Raw genomic sequence first — 20559 nt, forward strand, 5'->3', positions numbered from 1 at the left:
TTTTACAATTAAAATTTTTCTTATATATGCAGAGCTTGTGATTGCAGACTAGTATTTATAATTTAAAAGTATATTTGATATCCCGATCACAAAAAAAAAAAAAATGTATTTGATATAACTCAACCACTCATTCATGTTGGTGCACTTTGACATGCACTCCTTTGATGCGAGTGCATGTCGTTGCTCTGAATCCTCCCCATTAAGAGTAAAGTTCTCTTTCTTCTACTCAAAAGAACTGGATCGGATATTCCTCGATCATTTCTGATTTCTCCATGAAGAAGAACCCATGTCACCGTGGACCACCACCGCACGGTCCATGCATGCAACTCTGGTTCGGGAATTTGATCGATCAGGTGATATGCGATTTGTCAGCCGCTGGAATTACAATGAAATTTTCCAGAACCCAAGTCAGGTGAGATTATACATCGGTGGAGAGCTTCGAAATCATATTATTAATTTATTGCTTCAATGCCATTTTCATTTCGTAATCTGATAGGTTCCTTGGTGAAACTTTCATGGCAGATGGCAAAGAGGTCTTTATCATGTGAGTTTCTTTGACAGTTCTGCAATGACTGTAAGGCTTCTTGGCTCTCCACTTCTGGAATTTTAGTAATCTATAATCAACTATGAACTTCCATCAGTCTTTCTCTCGTGCTGCTCGTGCATCAACATGTCTCTTAGTTTATGAGTTTCTTTCCGGACCAAGTTTTCTAAACAAATGTGCCGGTCATTGAAGAAAAGTAACAAAAAACCATTTAAATAAACACTTGAAAGAGAAATGAAAGGCCTATTGGTAGTTGTCATCTGATCACCACTATGTGAATCAGAGACTAAACATGGTTCATCAGAATTATTTATTTGATTGACTGGCTATATAAATAAATCTATTTGATTGGGAATTTAGACCATATGGGTTTAGCGTTGTTAGTACGTATTCAAGGATATTGATTTAGTTTTCCAGACTTGGCTTGATGTGCTCTGTAATTGTTTAATCAATTTGAAGAATGCAACATCCCCAGGTGAAGATGTGGGAGAGACACCATGCCAAGCTAATAGACCAATCAAAAGCTTGTGATTTTCCATTTTTCAGTTCCAACTTCTTTGCATACATCATGTATCACTTCTATTCTAGGAAACATTTACATTCCGATCAGATATCAATGCAAGTGTGTAGAAGCCTTTTTGTGTGCTCATTCCTATTATCCTTCCTAGGGACCTCAAGTTCAAACACAATAGACACTCTGACTCCAAGTCAATATATTAGAGATGGTGAAACTCTAGTTTCAGCAGGTGGGAGCTTTGAACTGGGATTCTTTAGCCCTGGTGAAGTGAAAGGCAGATACTTGGGGATATGGTATGTTAATTCTAATGTGTCTATTGTGTGGGTAGCCAACAGAGAAATACCTCTTCATGATTCTTCAGGCATTTTAAAGCTGACTGATCAAGGAGATCTTGTCCTTCTCAATAGCTCGAACAGTTCAGTATGGTCATCCAATTCCTCAAAAACTGCAGAGAATCCTGTATCACAGCTCTTGGATTCGGGAAATCTTGTTGTGAAAGATGAAAACGAAACCAACCCTGATAACTTCTTGTGGCAGAGTTTTGATTATCCTTCTGATACACTCCTACCTGAGATGAAGCTTGGTTGGAACTTAGTTACCGGTTTAGAGAGTTATGTCTCGTCTTGGAAGAGCACAGAAGATCCAGCTCCAGGAGAGTTTTCAGTACGGATGGATCTTCATGGTTTCCCACAAATTTTTCTTATGAAGGGAGCTAAGATACAGAGTAGAGGAGGGTCATGGAACGGCTTTCATGTAACAGGATATGGATATCCTAGTCCACTAGAACCAAACTCACCATCTGGGTTTCAATTTGTGTTGAATAAGGATGAGGTCTATTCTGAATACAAACTCATAAACAGATCATTGTTCTCGAGATATGTGTTGAGTCCCTTAGGTATTGCCCAGCGATTTGCATGGGTCGACCAAACACATATTTGGGAACTTTCCTCTACAGTTCTAGCAGATCAGTGTGATAATTATGCCTTGTGTGGCGCATATACGAGGTGCAATATCAATACCTCTCCCATCTGTGCCTGCTTGCAGGGATTTGTACCAAAATCTCCAAGAGATTGGAATTCAGGAAATTGGTCTAATGGGTGTGTTCGCAAGACTCCTTTAACTTGAAGTGAAGATGGCTTCTTAAATTTCACTAGGTTGAAGTTGCCAGACACATCTTCTTCTTGGTTTGATACAAGCATGAGCCTTGAGGAGTGCAAGGTTTTATGTTTGGAAAACTGCTCGTGTACGGCATATGCAAATACAGATATCAGGGATGGAGGAAGTGGCTGCTTGCTTTGGTTTGAGAACCTCATTGACATAAAAGAATTCACTCCTGGTGGTGGTCAAGACCTCTATATACGGATGGCTGCTTCAGAACTAGGTATCTTTTCAATTCACTTGGTTTGATCTTTTCTCAATAACCGATAATGTTGTCACAGTATATTGTCTTAGGGAAATCTTCTCCCTTCTATGTGCCATTGTGCCTCAAGTAGAAGGGAGGGCATTTTCCCGTCTGCCATATCTGACAAAAACATTTTGTGATTACTCACTTTGAAGTAATCCCATGACTACTAGAAATAGTAATTGTTTCTAGGGATGCCATGCTGCTTTATCTTCAATGACAAAAAATATGGTTAAAATGAGTTTGTTATAGAATGAATATCAGCTATAGTATGAGATACTTCTGTTGAACTATGAAAGTTGTGGTCTTTCAGGTCATACTGAGGAAATGAACAAGTTGAACAAGAAAAAGCTAGCTTTTATTATTCTCAGCTGCACAGTTTTCCTCATGGGACTATTTATCATTGGATTGCTCTTGTATAGACAGAGGAAGAAACTCAGCGATCAAGGTAAACTCTCAGAAATGGACTCTGATTATTTGGAATGCATATTTGAGATATTTTTGTACCAAAACCAAAATAAAGTATACTATGAATGCATCAGAGAAGGTGGTTTGTATTGGTCTATTTGATTTTGATAGTGGAGCTCTTCAAATCTTGTTATTCATGAGTGAAGATATGTCTTCTGTTTCAGAAGTCTGGAGAAACTACAAGAAAGCTTACCTTGGGGAAGACGGGGAAGACATGGAGTTGCCAACATTTGACTTGACAACAATCGGTAACGCCACCAATGACTTCTCAAGCAGCAACAAGCTGGGAGAAGGTGGTTTTGGACCAGTGTTCAAGGTAACATAATTTTATGTAACCAAAATGAGCTATCATGTGATAAAAACATTTATGGACACCTTTCTGGATGATTATCCATAGGGCACATTAATAGGAGGAAAGGAAATTGCAGTAAAGAGGTTGTCTAAGAATTCTGGACAGGGAGTAAGAGAGTTCAAAAACGAAGTTATACTAATAGCTGGACTTCAACACCGCAATCTTGTAAAGCTTCTGGGTTGTTGCACCGAGGACAATGAGAAAATGTTAATATACGAATTCTTGCCCAATAGAAGCTTGGACTTCTTTATTTTTGGTATGAACTTCTCCAAAGTCCAAATTCAATGCTAGTTTATTCTAGTAGGATATAATGCGAGATTGAGCTATTAACATGCTTAATTTCTTTTCTTTTCTCAGACCAAGAGAGAAAGAAGTTGCTCGACTGGCCCAAGTGCTTCAACATTATTGATGGAATTGCTCGAGGGCTCCTATATCTTCACCAAGACTCTAGATTAAGGATTATCCATAGAGATATGAAAGCTAGCAATATTTTGCTCGATAGTAATATGAACCCAAAGATTTCAGACTTTGGCCTGGCAAAAACATTTGGCAGTGATGAAAGCCGATCCAAAACAAACATAGTGGCTGGAACATAGTAAGTACGCCTAGAATTGTGGATGTTAACATTTTACATAGTGGTGTTTCTGAAATTCCTTCCTATAACGACTTCATTTTGCAGTGGTTATATGGCTCCTGAATATGCAGTAGATGGAATTTTCTCTATGAAATCTGATGTATTTAGCTTTGGAGTTGTACTATTAGAGATATTGAGTAGGGAAAGGAACAGGGGATTCTGTCATGCAGATCACCATCATAACCTTCTTGGACATGTAAGTATAGAGACTATTTTACATTAATGGTCCCGTATTGAAGTATAGATGGGATGTAACAATGCTTTATTTGTTATTCATATCGAGTAGTAGATATGGTTTCGATCCTACTAACATATGTTTCATTTGCTTGAAAGGCATGGACACTGTGGATGCAAGATAAACAACTGGAATTAATTGATAAGACGTTACGTGATTCATCCACCATATCGGAAGTATTAAGGTGTCTTCATGTGGGACTTTTATGTGTGCAACGAAGACCTGAAGAGAGACCAAACATGTCAAAAGTTGTTGTCATGTTGAGCAATGAGGTAACCTTGCCTCCACCAAAGCAGCCTGGTTTTTACTCAGAACGGAGTCTACCTGAATCACCATCGATGATGCATTACCCGTCTTCAGAAAATAATTTCACCATTACATTGTTAGAGTCTAGGTAGATTATCATTCTGGCAGGTGTTAATGCTCCATATACTATTTCATCTTTTGAATGTGTTTGTCAGCTTGACTTGAACCTTGTGGGAAACAATGACATGAAGTTGTTCATTTATGATTTATGCAAGTATGATTATTTGAATTGTACTTTTTTTTCTTTCTCTTTTATTTGAGTTGTACTTTTTTCTTTCTTTTTTTAAATTTGGAGCAGTTCCTACCACCTGAGACCTGACAGAGGAATTTGGGGTTTTCTTTTGGGTTGTGGTAGATGGAAACATAGTATTTTAAGGCATGCAAAGAAAAGAGCATATCAATATCAGTATGCTACTCATTCCACTGTCATGTAATAGTCTCAAAAATAGTCACTTGCATAATTTGTTTAACATCGAGTATAGAACATATTTTGAGCTACATAATCTGTTTTTGCCTCATTCTAAAGCGGATTCAAGGCGACACGGTTACATATAGTTTGATAATTCTCATCTAATGTGGTGATAGAGATAGACAGGAAGATTCTGTTGACAGCTAGATTCATGTTCCAAGACTAAGGTTGGATGCTCAACAAGAACCAACGACATCAATCACAAATTTAGAGAGCAGACTTCAATGCAATGGGTTCCAAGACACTTGGATTCACCACAGCAAATGCAAGAAGCTCCTGGTTCTGTTCAAAAGTTTCCATGTCTCCCTCACTCAAAGTCACCCAAGCCTCTGTTCCATCATCCTCTCTTGTGCTCACCAATGATGCTACATTTCTGTTTAAACCACTAGGAATATTACTCACCCAAATTGGCCTTCCCCACCCAAAATTCACCTCATACAATAACTTATAATCACTCAAACCTGTGCAGACATGAAAGTTCATAATGTCATCTCTATGGATGAAATCATCTGACTCTTTGAAAGATTCGATAATCACCCGAGATCCATCACTCCCTTTAAGTCTTTCGGCACAATAGTTGCTCGCCTCGTTGAGCCCTTTCCTTAGTTGAGCAACCAAGCCTTGCAGCTCCAACTCACTCTCTTTTGCCTGTGCAGCAAAGTATCCCACAAGGTTCCCTATAGAGTCATCCGACAAAGGGGGCACAACCCTTTTGCGAATATCCACTGATTGGGACAACACAGAGAGCTTAGGAGGAAACTTGTGCAGTAAGCTTGATCTTGAGGCTGCAGCCACTGCACATCTCCAAATGAGAGCTGTGACAGCTTCCGAATGCGTGGGCTGTTTCACATTTGCACTGGCTGCTTTAGTCTGAAGGGCGCCAATCTTTGATGCATAAAACACAAACCTCTTTGTGACACAACCATTCGTTCTCTTCTCGATGATATGATCCACAGCAGAGTTGTGGCCAGAGGAACAATCCATTGGTGGGAACCGAAATGAGGCGTTGAAATCGGGAAGCAGTGCTTGACTAAATCCAAGAGCACTAGCAGCCCATGACATAATGAATGTGCTCAGCGAGGCTGCATCACCCAACTTCCGTGACATGCACACACCAATTGCCAATCCACCACAATCAAAAAAGTTCTCCTGAACAAGAAGCAGAGGCCCGGTCCCTGCTTTCGGGGACTCAATCTCTACCGGAAGGAGCTGCCTCAGTGCCTCGGCATCAGGTTGTGCTAAAAGGGTGGAGAGAAGGCCATGGACACGAGCTTCCACATAGTCAACACCATCATCGAAGCATTCGATTGAGATGTTTTCTTTGATTCTTCCAGCAAAAGGGTAGAAACGAGTCAGAGTTTCAGACAGTGACTTCTTCATCCAGAGGGATCTCTTTGCAGGTGTGAATGTAACGTCACGATCATTGTAGGGGTAGAAGAGAACCAAGGGCTCATAAGCAACAGGAGCAAGTTGGTCTAAAAGGGAAAGCTTGAAGTGTTTGAGATAATGGGGGGTTGGAGAAGATGGCTTAATGTTTTCACTTCTGATTACCTCAAACTTCATCATCTCAGATTCACACAAACACAACAGAGAGATGTAGTGTGCGTTTTGATTTGAGCATATATGAAAAGAAAGTAACAGAGCACGTGTTATATATAAAAAACTGTAGAAACGAGAAACGTGTTAATGATGCCATACAGGCTGGTAATTAAAGGTCAAAAAGTTACCAGAAGGTGCTGCCATGGCGGGAACACATTGGTGCACGTACAGAGTAAAATTCAAGGCTATGATAATGTCGGAAAGACACTAGAGGAAGTAGGTAAGGTTTCAAATAGGCCGGCCATCAGAATCTGACAATATTGGTATATGTTGCACTCACAGTTAACAGTAGAAATTAATGAGAATAGCATGAATTACGCTTGTAATGTTATGATGGTAATTAGACACTTTTGAAACCCTATAAATATCAACTTAGCAAAACAATCAACCAAATCGGATATTATTTAGTTATTCAAAACTATCGAACAAATGGATGGCTTCTGCAACAGCTACCATTTTCATGATGATATGCATTTTTGTTTATTTAATACTGATGACTCAATAATCTCAAGTTTGATACACTGAGAAGATCTTTAGAAAAGTGCTTTAAGGAATAAGGAGGATTAGGGACTGAGTTTGAAATATTTTAATTCGAGAAGATATCAAAAACGATTTCAGATCTCTTAATTAAATAATATCCTCCGTCTCTTTTTAATCAGTTTCTTCTGATCTGTGTGTTGTATATATTATTCACCATGTAATAATTAATTAGCTTTCCGATATAGATGATCAAGTTATATATTCGTCTAATGTTGATCAGTAAGCAATAAATTATGAGCGTTTTATCATGGCGGTATCCTTAAACCACAAACTTGACTTTTAATATGAAGACCAAAAGGATACGATAAGAGATGGCGTCCAGCTCTTTTCTCTTTTAAAAAAAACTATGAATATTTACAACTTCTCTGTACTATAGGTTGCTGGCCATTTGACTAATGGTGTTGAAAATATGGAAAAAGCCTCAATAATTCATCTCAAATTGGATCTATTTAAAAGCTTGCCTACTCAATAATTGTACACCCTCTTTTTGGAATAAGAGCCGCTACAAATAGCAATTATTTTGGTGTTAATCTTGTGCTTATGTTCAACAACGTTGTTTTTTTTTTTGAAAGAAAAGTTCATTGAATTAGCGATTAAAATCGCTTAAGGGGGCATCCAAATTGGGAGCATACAAAGGCCAGAAACCCCTAGGTCGTAGAGCTAAGATAGAACAAACTAGAAGATGTACTACATCAACAAATTGTCTTTGTACAATAAAACTTTGCTCTAAAACTTTTCTATAAAAACTAGCAAATTCTAAAGGTAAATCCTCATTGTCCTCAAGATAATTACCAACAACACAACCATTGTCATGAACTTGAGATTTGTAGACCCAACAATCAGAATTTGTGATTTGGGCATGCAAAAGATCAGCGGACCAATCAAAACTAGACTCGACCCAGCATAAGGGACACTGCTCGCCAAAGCACGCAATTGTGGTACTCACAGCGTGACTATACCGAGCCTTTTTATAGAATCTAGAAGGGCTCAATCCACCTGAAAATAAACTTGGCACACTCAGAGGCATCATCCAAGGTAACAAAGAAGTAGCCAAAGATCCACCCGGGTCCCAGATCCAGACCCATGGAAAAGTCTGGCCCAGCATATGTGTGGCGTTGGCCCAGCCCCAGCCCCAGCCCATCTGGATAACCCAGATTACTCTGGGCACCCAACGCGTCATGTTCAACAACGTTGTTGTTTTGGAATTTCAGGGATAAACGAATCAACATTAATTCAAATGGAAACTCATAAATATATATATATATATATATATATATATATATATATATATATATATTGGCAATTTTGTTATTACACTTCCAGGGTACAAAGACAAAGATCAAATGCATGAAGAAAACTAAAAAGCTAGCGAATAAGGCCATGTTTTGTTGTCATTGTTAGGTGACACTTGGATTTACAGAAGCATATGCAAGCAGCTCTGTACTGCTCTCAAAAAAGGCCATGTTTTCTTGTTTCATAGTCAACCATGCTTCTATTCCATTCCCATCTCTTTTATCCAACAAAACAATAATATTTTCAATTGAAACACTAGCAATGCTCACCCATTTTGGCTTTCCCCATCCAAAATCTACTTCATAAAAAGGAAACCTACACCAACTTGTGCAGCTGTAGAACTCCATGTCATCACTTTTTTTCAGGTTCTTGTACGTATCTTTGATCCCTTGCCATGCTTCATCAGAACCAAATATGGTTTTTGTTATAGCAGCATAGTTTTCAATCCCTTCCCTGAATTTAGAAACCAAGTCTTTTAGATCTATGGCCACACTAGTACCGTCTTCAACTTCAGCCTTTGATCTATAAAAACCTACAACATTCCCAGCAAAATTTTCAGGCAAAGGCGGCACAACCCTTTTACGCAAGTTCACATCTTGGCTGAACACTGATGGCCTTTGAGATCCTGATTTTGATGTTGATGCTTCGACTGCACATTTCCAAATGAGTGCTGAAATCGCTTCTACACGTGTAGGTTGTGGCACAGCTGAACTAGCCACTTTAGATTGTAGAGCAGAAATGTTTGAGGCATCAAACACATACCTCCTTGTTATATTGATGTTCTTTTTGGAGTATACTAGGGCTGGTGGCTGTGAGGAGTCATTAGAGAAATCTTGTGGTGGAAAGAGAGATGCCGAACCAAATTCTGGTAGCATTACCTATAACAAGTAGAAATTTCAGAAATAATTTTTTTGAATGTTAGAAACATGAATAAGTACCAAATATAAGAAGAGTCATGATACATACCTCACTATCAGTACTGGTTGTATTTGTTACTTGAGCCCAGCAATTGATGAATGTGGACAGTGTGGAGGCATCAGCAATCTTATGTGAAATGCTAAACCCAATTGCCATTCCACCACACTCGAACAAGTTGACTTGCACAAGAAGCAAAGGACCAGTCCCTGCCTCCTTGGATAAAATCTCAGCTGGAAGGAACTGTTCTAATATCTCGGCTTCTGGATTTTCTAGAAAATCTGATAAGGAACAGGTGACTTGCGCTTTGACAAATTCAGCTCCATCATCATTACATTCGACCACTGTATTACCTTTCATTCTTCCTGCTAAAGGGTAGAAGTGAGTGAGAGTTTTACCTAATGATTCTGTTAGATGCTCACATATTTCAAGCTTACTAGCAGTAGTATTTGGAAAGAAGAGAAGGAGTGGAGTGTAAATTGTAATTGCCATCTGATCGAAAAATGACAGCTCAAAATTTCTAAGATGATGAGGAGTTGGGGAGGATGGCTTAATTATTTTCCTCTCAATGATTTCAACCTTCATCTGTGTATCCATCTCAACTGCTTGAGTTAGTTCCTAAACAATGAAACCTGGTATATATAAGAGCCGATTGCTGTCTAAGATGGTTAGTCTGAAAACTTGACCATATGGTTCGGAAATGATATTTTATCTGCTTAGTCTACAAGTTCTAAGGTTGAATGGAAAAATATGCACACCAGTCCATTGTTTAAAGTTCTGCCAAATTGAGAAACAGAGTTGAAACAGAGACTACTAGTATCAAAACATCATCTAAGAACCACAAGAGGCTTTTTGTTTCAGACTTTCAGGTACTAAGTAATGACAGAAAGGTTTAAAAAGGCATGTGCTAGCAGCTCCTCATTGTTTTCAAATATGGCTATGTCTATTTCTTTCAAAGCCAAGCGGTGTTTCTATGCCATCTCCACCACTTGCATCCATCAGCTTAATCAAATTTTTTGGTCAAATTATTGCTCGAGTTGGTTCCTTGACAATGAAACATGGTCTAGTATAATGCGAAGTCTAGAATGGCTAGTCTGAAAACTTGACCATATGGTACAGAAATGATATTTTATGTGCTTATTCTACAGCTAATTGTAAGGTTGAATTGAAGAATGAATAGTAGTGTTTATTGTTTAGAGTTTTGTCATATTGAGAAAGTGAGAAACAGAGTTGAGACAGAGACTGCTGGTATCAAAAACGTCATCTAAGAAATACAAGAGGTTTTGTTTTAGGTACTAACTAAATGACAGAGGGATTTAAAGAAGCATATGCTAGCAGCTCCTCATTGTTTTCAAATATGGCCATGTCTTCTTCTTTCAAAGTCAAGCGCACTTCTATACCATCTCCATAACTAATATCCATCAACGTAATCAAATTCTTGAGTTCTTCAGTAGCAGGAATACTCATCAGTGGCTTTCCCCATCCAAAATTGGCTTCATAGAAAGGAAACCTGCACCAACTAGTGGGGTAATAGCATCTATATCATCTTTATGCATCAACTTCACTATCTCTGTTAAGAGCTCACATATATCATCCACGCTAACATCATTAGTGCCATAATTTTCCTAAAACTCCTCAAACCGCTTCCTCATTTTAGCAACCAGGCCTTGAAGATCATCATCACTTTCAGCTCCTGTTGATATTGCTACAAAGAACCCTAAAAGATTGCCCATCAAGTTTTCTGTAGAGGGCTGCGCCAATATATTCCTCATGTTCACAATTGGACACCATGCTGATGAAACTCTTCTACAATCCGAGTTTGCTCTTGATGCTTGCATTGCACATTTCCAAATCAATGCTGACACGACTTCAACTCGGGTAAGGATTTTGCACTGCAGCACTGACAGCTTCAGACTTAAGACATGAAATCTTCGAGGATTCAAACAAAAATCTCCTTGTTGTACACTTTTCTATGGCAAACTTCACAATAGGTGGCGGTGAGCTGAAGAAATCCAGTGGTGGGAAAAGAGAAGCTGCAGCTAGCAATATATTGTTGTTGATGAACCGCTACTCCAATATTATCGCTGGTACTAAAGCGAAGAGAAATTGCAGCCCAACTAAACTATTAGTGTGGTACTGTTGTTTGGAGTGGCTCTGGGTGGACTATTCTAGGCTGCTGTCCTTTTTGGCGTAAAGTAGCATGCTGGCTCTTTGGGTAGAGCAGCTTTTGCCTTAAACTATTAGTTGTTGCTGCACAGCTATTATATATGGTTGTGCCTCTTGTACTTTTGGCTGTAAGGGGTGTAAGAGAGTGATTAATGATATGTTCCCTTGTTGCTCCAGTACTCTTGACTTTGTGTGTGTGTGATAGATTTGCTGGTGTGAACTATTGTTTCTACAGTGTGGGCATCAATGATCTTATGCGAAGCATTGAATCCGATTGTGATTCCACCACATTCAAAGAAGTTGATCTGGACTAGTAGAACATCATAGCCTGTGTCTCCTTTTGTAGCTCCTAAAGGAATCAATTTTTTCAGCAACTCAAGATCAGGTTTTCCAAAACCCTTGATATGGAACAGGTAACCTGAGCTTCAAGAAACGTAACTCCTTGGTCATTGCAACAGACTGAAGCATTATTTAAAATTCTTCCTGCAAAGGGGTAGAAGAGAGTTAGGGTTTCGGATAGTGATATTTTCAGAAGCTTGGTTCTTTCACCAACCAAAGAATGTTGGTGATCAACATTATTGACCTCATGATGATCACTATTGTTGGGATAGAACAAAAGTAGTGGGACATATAGTTCAGGAGAAGGCTGATCAAAAATGGAGAGGCTGAAAAATCGAAGGTGGTGAGGAGTTGGAGGTGATGGTCTAATTGTTTCTTTGTGAACAACTTCAATCTTCACCTCTGAACCCATCTTGCTAGCTCCACCACTTGAGTTCCATTACAAAGAACACTCCATATAAAGCCACAGATTCACCACGCACGCGGCCGGCAGAGCAGTGACACCCCTTGAAATTATTCAATAAGGATGTAGCAATAACAAAGATACATGTGGAGAGGGACAATGAAACCTAACAAAACATAAATGAAAATAATCATGCAGTAGATTCAAGATGATAGGATGGAATCAATTTTTATTTTTTTCTATAATTATATTTTGATGATCTCAAATTGGAATCAAAGTTTGGAAAGCTAGAAGATAGCAAGAGGATGACAGGAAAGAAGAATAATGAAAACAAGGAATGAAATGGAAACCTTAAAAGTTAACAAGATGAAAAATATAGGTTAGAAAAGATACATCATTAGTACAACTTCACAGTACGTAGAACTGATCCAAAATATAAACGCGCAAAACATAAACATGAAAAATTTTAAACATATATCAAGGTCTTAAGTTAGGAATGCCCCTTCTCAACATCCCTTATAATCATCTATACTATATTTAAGAGAAGAGAGTTTGTTAGCCAAAATATTTTTTTTACGTAAATATCCTTCATATATTAAAATACTATGAAAACCAAATTAATTAGAAATGATAAACAAGTAAAACTATAAATAACAGAAAATATAAAAAAAAAAATACATAAGTCCTTTAAATAACTACACACCCACATTCATCGGGTGTGTAGAAATTTCTTGTTATATATACTAGCCCCTTAACATGTGCTCCGCACATGTCAATTGACTTTTATTTTTTTAAATTAAAAAATTTACAGCAATTTCTCTCCTAATTTTAGGGAAGCTTCTCCTTTTTTCATGGGAGGTATTGCAAATTTTTCAAATATGATATAGTGTATTGACTATCTTATCCTCAGATAGAAATAATTTATTTATTAATATTTATATTATATGAGGGCATATATGGTAGTTTAAAAATTTAACCATTCTCTGAAGAATTGGCTTAATTATATAAGATCTAAGGTGATCAGCAGTTATTTAAGAAGAATCTTCCACACAGAAGTGACAGAACCACCCACTAGTAGTAAGGAATTAAGGAAATCTTTCACATATTTTACCTTAATTCCTTAAACCCCTTCCTCATTTTAACAGCCAAGCTTTGAAGATCAAGTTCATTTTATGGAAAAGTCTTTGGTCCTACATAGGTAAAGGCCCAAAAGTTGTGGTCCACTCATATGGCTAAAGGCCCAGCCTTGCAAGCCCACTACCCTTGCGCAGTGTTTGCCAAAACCCACTTTCTTTCTTCTCTACGTCTCTTCAACTCCTTTACGACTTTACGTTGCTTACTCAACTCTTGTTCTTCAAGACTTTAAGTTGAGTTATTTGGTCAATTTTCTAGAAGCCGCAGAATGGTTGAGCTGTGTTCTTGGGCGCCAACTCCAATTTTCTGGGAAAAAAAATTGAGGTTCGAAATTCGGTTCTTTTTTTTTTTACACCCAATCATTTTCTCATGCAATTATTTCTTAAATAGTTCCTAAAGCTTCTATACTTCGGATTGTAGAGACAACCATAGCTCCTTTGGTTGCAGAGGAATGTGTATTTTTTTTTTTTCCTTATGCTTAGAAGTTAGTCTGTAAAATGATATGTGCATTGAAGTGAAAATCTTTTTTTATGATGAATCATTTAAGTATATAAATTTATACTACTAGAATGGCAAAGTTCAATTACTAGTAATAGCAACCTTCTAATATAAAGGGAAGCACTTACAATCTTTTGGGGATAGTGGTAAATCAACCGACTTTATTTCTCAAGCATGACCACAAGGGATATGATTAGTGTTTATGATTGCTTTTCCTGTTGGAAATTTATGGTTTTACAAAAGAGTTCTGTTTCTGTGGTAGAAACGGGGTTGTCATGAGAGCTTCCACTTCCGAGATCCGTACCTGCCAACCATGAACAGAGGTCAGAGGGAAGACCGGGCTAGCCGGCCTTCGACCCTCCGATGCCTAAGTCAGATACATGTAAGAATGTAGACTAGGTAGGAGTAAATGGAGAGTGGTGGCTTACCTTGGGTGAGTGGAGAGACATGTATTTATAGTGTGGGGATGGGCTTGTCACCCCTTTGTTTCCAATGTGAGACTATGCATGGCCTACCCGATACCACAGGTATGTGGTATTGGCATCCTGTCTGAGCTCTATCGGCGTTGTTTCTCATGGCTAGTGAGCCTTGTGCTTCCGATACTTGTGTTTGAGAGGTATCTATGCCAACAAGTCCCCCAAGTCCCCGGTCAAGAGTTCTCTTGGGTGGGGAGTTTGTCCATGGTAAAAGTATCGGAAGTGCAAGGCGAGTATCCTTGCCACATGGCTTCCATACAATCATTACCCCTAGACCCCCAAGTCCCCAGCTAAGAGGAGTCTTGACTAGGGTGGTGATTTCATTTTCCAAGTAAAAACCGAGCAAGCATTCATTGGACGTGTGGCGAGAGTGTCTTCCTTTGGGTGACTAGTCCCCCAGTCCCCCGAGATCGAGGTAAGAGGGTTTAGACCAGGGTCTGTTGTAACGTCCCGAACCTGAATTTACCGGTTTACTAGTTATTTGGACGGTAAATGATCTTTACTTTCACTTTTACTGTCGTTTAAGTACTTTTAGTGGCCCTAAAAGTTGACTTTTTGTTTGGGTCAAAATTTGAGAAAATGTTCTTCATGGAAGTTGTAGAGGACGTTAAACCGAGCGCGTGGATATGTGGTACGTAAAAATCGGAGTTCGTATGCGAAAGTTATAAGCGAAATACTAAAGTTGCTGTTTATGTGGTAAGTTTCTATAAATAGCCAAGTTACTGTGGTAAGTTTCCATTTTTGGAAACCTACCGGGCTTTCTCTCTCCTCTCCCCCGATCCTTTCTCCTCTTCGGCCCGATTGCTTCTTCCTCCGATTTCTTCCTCCTCCGGCCACCCCAAGATGGAATCCGGACATCAGCTGGCTCGCCTCTTCACACTGGTCACGTCTGTGGTGGTGTTTTGCAGCGATTTGGCCGGAAGAGCTCGATTTTGAGCTGTGAAGGTTACTGTAGCAGTTTGGAGTTTTCATCGATTTCCGGCGATTCCGGCCGTCTCCGGCCACCAAACTGGCGTCGAAGGTTCGGTTTTTGCCAATGATCATTTCCCCTAAGGTTTTTCATTTCAATTTGCAGTGTGGAGGTCGAATTAACGATTGCAATTTCTAGGGTTTTCTGGAAAAAATTCACCGGCCAAATTGGAACCCTTCAAGGTAAAATTGGAACTTGTTGTAGTTGTGAAAAGTGTTGGGTCTGTTGTATAGGTGGTGCTGCCAAAATTTGGTGGCCATCGGAGGTGGTGGCCGCCGGCGCGTGGGCCAACGCGCTGCCGCTGTTGGTGGCGCGTGGAGGTGTGTAGGGCAGTGTTTTAATTCCAGTTTTTAGCCCAATAAATTGTATAAATGTTGTAGTGCTTGTATGTGAAGTTTGGTGAATTTTGGAGGAGTTTGGAATTATTTGTGAATTTCCGAAGTTTGAAGTTTGTGATTGAATTGTTGGAAATCCGGCCGTCGGATATCCCTCGTTTTCGTTGTGGAATATGTTAATTGAGGAATTGGTGTTGTGGGAGAGATTTGGGGTGAATTTGAGAAGTAATGGAGATAGGGATTTTCAGGTTTCGTTTAGGTTCGTAATTATTTTATCGGATTGCCGTTTACGGAAATATAATTGTGTACAGGGCAATGCCTCGAGCTACGGTTAAATGAAGGAACTCGTTTGCGTGGTCGCCCAATAGTACTGTGAGTGGACTTTCGTTTTAAATAATGATGTATGCGTTTATTTTCTTGAATTAATGCTTTATTTAATTAACATATTACTTTCCGAGCATATGAATTGATTTCGGAATTTGATTTCGATTTATCTCGTGAATTTGCTTTCAATATTGATTTTCATGAAGTATTTATGATTTATACCGGTTGTGAATTTCGGATATTAATTTGTTATGCTCGGATTCGAATTTATAATTGATGTTGAATTTCGACGAATTATTCTTCCGAGGTGATTTCCGGAATTAATTACATTTCTATTCGATGTTTTGAGATTTCTGGAAAGGTTTTCGAAATGGGATTTCGATGAAGTTATTTCTTATTTATCTATCGACTTTCGGTTTTGGCATTGGGAATGCCTTGATGATGATCTAATTATTCTTTTAGCGTGTGGGACACGCTGTCGATTTATGTGACTTTCTACGAGAATTTTCGGGTACGGTTGGGAATCGTACCCGTGTTTTTGTGTTTTCTTTATTCGCGGGACTTATGGGGAAGCCTTACTGATTTTCGATTTTCGTATGATTTTAACCCACCATACCTGGGTCGTCATATTTTATTGCTAGCTAGCCTATTAGTACTCCTCCCTGCTTACTATGTGTTCGTGGGTGAGTAAGAGCAGAGCATGGGATGCTCCAGAGTGTGGGACACTCCGACCCGAGCCTGGGAGGCTCCCTTCTTTCGTATGGTGAAACTTCTTCCCCATATTTTATCGTTGCTTGACTAGCGGGGCTAGTCCGATTTTTCACTGTAGCCAGCGGAGCTGGTCTTATCTTCTTGAGAAACGAGATTTCGGTTTTACGATATAATTTTCGAATGTGGTGACTAGCGAGGCTAGTCGATTTATCGTTTTGGAATTCTTGGATTTAAAGCTAAATGTGTTTTTCTAATTGTTGCATGCATCGGTTTTTAATGAAATAAATGTGGGAAAGTATGAAATCCTTTTTCTTTTAAATTGTTTATTTTTGTCCACTCACGCTAACGTTTTTCGTCTACTTTCCCCTGGGCCTTTCGGTTTCTAATGCCCAGTTTGCAGGCGAATTAGTGGAGGTCGGGCGTACATGACATGTGAGGCATAGTTGTCACTACTTCCGCAGTGTAGGATCCCTTGATCCTTTCCTCTTCTTTTTATATCCCGGTGTATAGTAGCATTGCTCTGATAACCTTTGGGATTAGTATTGTTTTATGTTGTGTGAAAGTAGAGTTGTTGGTAATTGGGAGCAGGGTGGCTCCAGGAGTATAAGGTTGGTTTGCTTGAAGTGTTTTTGTGTGTTTTACAGGGTTTTGCGTAGTCCATTTTAGAGGTGATTCTGCCGAATTTTTGGTAGAGTTATCCCTAAGGTGGGCCCCACAGGGCCACCTCGGATTTCAGGGTGAAATTCGGGGCGGGTCATGTCACTGCTAGCATATGGCATCAGGTATGCTCGATATAAGGTGTACTCGATACACTTGGCATCTATACCAACTTGTGCCTGAGAGGTATCTATACCAACAAGTTCATTGCACATTCTGTGTCTGTTCTTAGATGGAAAATTTAGGACAGATGAAACCTCAATTTGCATGTCATGGATCAATCACAAACGCTATCTTCATGATCATCCTGTTTATTTTACTTGGTTTAACTATTAGGAAACTCATTCACATGAATTGAAGATCCAATTAATATTCCTAGAAAAAATAATTGATGAAGAAAAGAAACCTATGCTGATAATGTTTGAATGGCAGGTTAATCTGAGTTTTGTGCAATTATGTTATTATGGAGATCGTGCATGGCTCACCTTTCATTCCTCAAGAGCTTGCAAAAGAATTTTTCATCAAGAGTAGTGATATGATCAAGACATTGAAGCATCACTACAAGCATTAAAGCAAACAGACTTCATTTTTCAAACAGAAATACAAGCGTCAAAGCAGTGAAATATATGAAACTATGAAAGGTCCCGGCTTTCATCCAAGAAGATTCTGAGGACGTTCTTTTTTTCTTTTTTGCTAGTAGCTAAATAGCAGCTGGATTTAGAGATGTATATGCAAGCAGCTCCTCATTACTACCAATTATGGCCATATCTTCTTCTTTCAAAGCCAAGGACACTTCTATACCCTTTCCATCTCTCGTATCTGTCAATTGAATTGTGTTTTTTGCTGCCATAGTACGGATACTCACCCATGATGGCGTACCCCATCCAAAATTGGCTTCATAGAAGGGAAATCTGCACCAGCTGCTGCAACTATAATTGTCTATACCATCCTTTGTCATGAGGTTCCCAGATTCCTGTATGGTTTGACATACGTCCTGCGGACTAACTCCATTAGGATATTTTTCTTTAAATTCCTCAATGCCTTTCCTGAATTTAGCAACCAAGCTTTGGAGATCTATTTCACTTTCCATTGTCATTGATGCAAAGTACCAAACAAAATTTCCCAGTGAGTTCTCTGTCAAGGGCTGCCCTGATCTTTTCCGCATGTTCACCACTTGACACCACACAGATGGCCTCACAGAACCCAAGTTTGATCTTGATGCTTCCGTGGCACATTTCCAAATGAGTGCAGATACAACTTCAACACGCGTAGGATTTGGCACAGTGGAGCTAGCAGCTTTGGACTTAAGAGCATCAATCTTTGAGGCTTCAAACACAAATCTTTCTGTGACCGATTTTTCTTTAGCAAATTCAACAATAGGTTGTCGCGAGTTGAAGAAATCTAGCGGTGGACAGAGAGAAGCCACAACACCAAATTCTACAGCTGGAACCACTATATGATCACTAGCACTGGAGCCAAAGGAAACTGCAGCCCAGCTATTAATGAATTTGCTGAATGTAAAAGCATCACCGACCTTATGTGAGATGTTGACTCCAATTGCCATCCCACCACATTCAAAGAAGTTGGCCTGCACTAGTAGAAGGTGGCCTGCGACTTCTTGTGTAGATGCTATATCAGCTGGAAGCAGTTGTTTTAAAACCTCGTGATCAGGTTTTTCCAGAACTGTGGATATGGGACAGTTCACTTGGGCTTGAAGAAATGCTGCCCCATGATCATTGCAACTTATCGAAACATTATATTCAAATTTTCCTGCAAAGGGGTAGAAGTGAGTAAGGGTTTTAGACAATGATGTTTTTAGAAGGCTGGATCTTTCAGCAGCCAAAGAATGGTGATCAATATTGATCTCATTGCTACTGTTGGGATAGAAGAGAAGAAGTGGGACATAAAATTCAGGTTGAAGCTGATCAAAAACAGAGAGGCTCAAACTTTCAAGGTGGGGAGGAGTTGGAGAGGATGGTATGATTGTTTCTTTGTGAATGACTTCAACCTTGATCTCTGAACCCATCTTGCTCCACGCTGAGTTCTCATAACAAAGACACTCCATATAAAGACGCAGATGGGCAACTCCTGTGAAATGCAAGTCAACTTTCTTCCTCTCTTTTTATTTTATTTTGGGTCTCAGTCAACATTCGTCACCCAACTCTCCTATGTTTGCTGGCGTTTTATATATAGTTTGCTAGTTTTCCGACTTCTTAGACTGAAACTCTGTAGGTCTCAATTTTTTAGCTGCAGACAAAATATTATCACAAGTGTATTGGTAAAAGCCTAATCAAACCTTTATATTCCTAAAATTTGGTACCAGAGAGGTTTCTAAACACTGTAAATACCCAAAATATAGTTGGTATTCATAAAACCTGGTCGCGACCTGTGAATATTTTGCATTACTGATCTCTTAAAATGTATAATCCAATTGGCATCACTCCGAAAGAGATGCGCTTTTTTGCTGTAGCCTATTCTCCATACCTACTATACCTTTTTATTTTTTCTTTTGGTTTAATACCAACTATACCTACTATACAAGAATTTTGAATTGCATTGCACTACTTAAGTTCCTGTAGTCATTGTTTATATGCTTTATATATTAATAATATGACGATAAGAACTATAATAAACTGATTGATGATGATCCGATACTAATAAAAAAATTGTAGTTGGAGGGACTACAAGGACCATATATAATAATAGGAAAGCTTCCATTACCACTGGTTATCTTCTCGTAGTCTGGTATATGCAATAGAACACTACTAGTTGGCTGGCTTTGTGGTATAATATGGTCTTGATTTCAACTTTGATCCCTAAAGCCATCTTGATCTATCGTCAAAAAAAAAAAAAAAAACCATCTTGATCCGTGATACTAGTTTAGAGAGACCATATATAGTCATCACACGAGGACAGTAATGCAAGTCAACTGTTTTATTTTGTTCTTGATAAATAATACATTCGATTTTTTATTGTATCATCCAGCAATATTGTATCGACCTGTGTGCTTATTAATGTCTTCCTTTATTATCATCATCATCATCAAAGGAAAAGAGAATCTGAGATACTTTCATTGATAATAGGAATCATCTTTATATAGAGGAATACATGTACAATATCTTAGAGTACACTGTTGTAAATACCCTTAAACTTTTTTTTTTTTGAAAATGAAGTTGATATCATTAAACAACAGCGAAAAAGGTTGCGTAGTCTACCAAAACTTATATAAGAAATCCGGTAAGAAAATCCGAAACAACCTACCTAAGCTAAAA

The 20559-nt window shown here is 38.8% G+C and overlaps 3 protein-coding genes and 2 pseudogenes across 3 annotated transcripts; 1 reads left to right on the forward strand and 4 right to left on the reverse strand.

Annotated features, from left to right (window-relative positions):
• The first annotated feature begins 165 nt into the window (after positions 1-165).
• LOC133728550 (G-type lectin S-receptor-like serine/threonine-protein kinase At4g27290) lies at positions 166-4667 on the forward strand (annotated as a pseudogene).
• A 200-nt stretch (positions 4668-4867) lies between these two features.
• Positions 4868-6553, reverse strand: LOC133732333 (BAHD acyltransferase At5g47980-like). The gene has a single exon (XM_062159863.1). The coding sequence runs from the start codon at positions 6491-6493 to the stop codon at positions 5135-5137; it is 1359 nt and encodes a 452-aa protein (XP_062015847.1). The 5' UTR covers positions 6494-6553; the 3' UTR covers positions 4868-5134.
• Positions 6554-8375: 1822 nt separating this feature from the next.
• Positions 8376-10175, reverse strand: LOC133728556 (vinorine synthase-like). Its single transcript, XM_062155961.1, has 2 exons — positions 9326-10175; positions 8376-9237 (listed from the first exon to the last, which is right to left on the reverse strand). The coding sequence occupies exons 1-2, from the start codon at positions 9869-9871 to the stop codon at positions 8464-8466; spliced, it is 1320 nt and encodes a 439-aa protein (XP_062011945.1). The 5' UTR covers positions 9872-10175; the 3' UTR covers positions 8376-8463.
• A 314-nt stretch (positions 10176-10489) lies between these two features.
• Positions 10490-12191, reverse strand: LOC133731068 (tabersonine-19-hydroxy-O-acetyltransferase-like; annotated as a pseudogene).
• A 5630-nt stretch (positions 12192-17821) lies between these two features.
• On the reverse strand, positions 17822-19561 carry LOC133728555 (BAHD acyltransferase At5g47980-like). Its single transcript, XM_062155960.1, has one exon. The coding sequence runs from the start codon at positions 19350-19352 to the stop codon at positions 17988-17990; it is 1365 nt and encodes a 454-aa protein (XP_062011944.1). The 5' UTR covers positions 19353-19561; the 3' UTR covers positions 17822-17987.
• Between the last annotated feature and the right edge of the window lie 998 nt (positions 19562-20559).

The sequence above is a fragment of the Rosa rugosa genome, chromosome 2, assembly GCF_958449725.1.
Source record: "Rosa rugosa chromosome 2, drRosRugo1.1, whole genome shotgun sequence".
Lineage (NCBI taxonomy): Eukaryota > Viridiplantae > Streptophyta > Magnoliopsida > Rosales > Rosaceae > Rosa > Rosa rugosa.

Coding starts and splice junctions, on each gene's coding strand:
- LOC133732333 (XM_062159863.1), bottom strand. CDS start 6,493: ATGATGAAGTTTGAGGTAATCAGAAGTGAAAACATTAAGCCATCTTCT.
- LOC133728556 (XM_062155961.1), bottom strand. CDS start 9,871: ATGGATACACAGATGAAGGTTGAAATCATTGAGAGGAAAATAATTAAG. Junction 9,238..9,325: donor CAACCAGTACTGATAGTGAG/GTATGTATCATG, acceptor TACTTGTTATAG/GTAATGCTACCAGAATTTGG.
- LOC133728555 (XM_062155960.1), bottom strand. CDS start 19,352: ATGGAGTGTCTTTGTTATGAGAACTCAGCGTGGAGCAAGATGGGTTCA.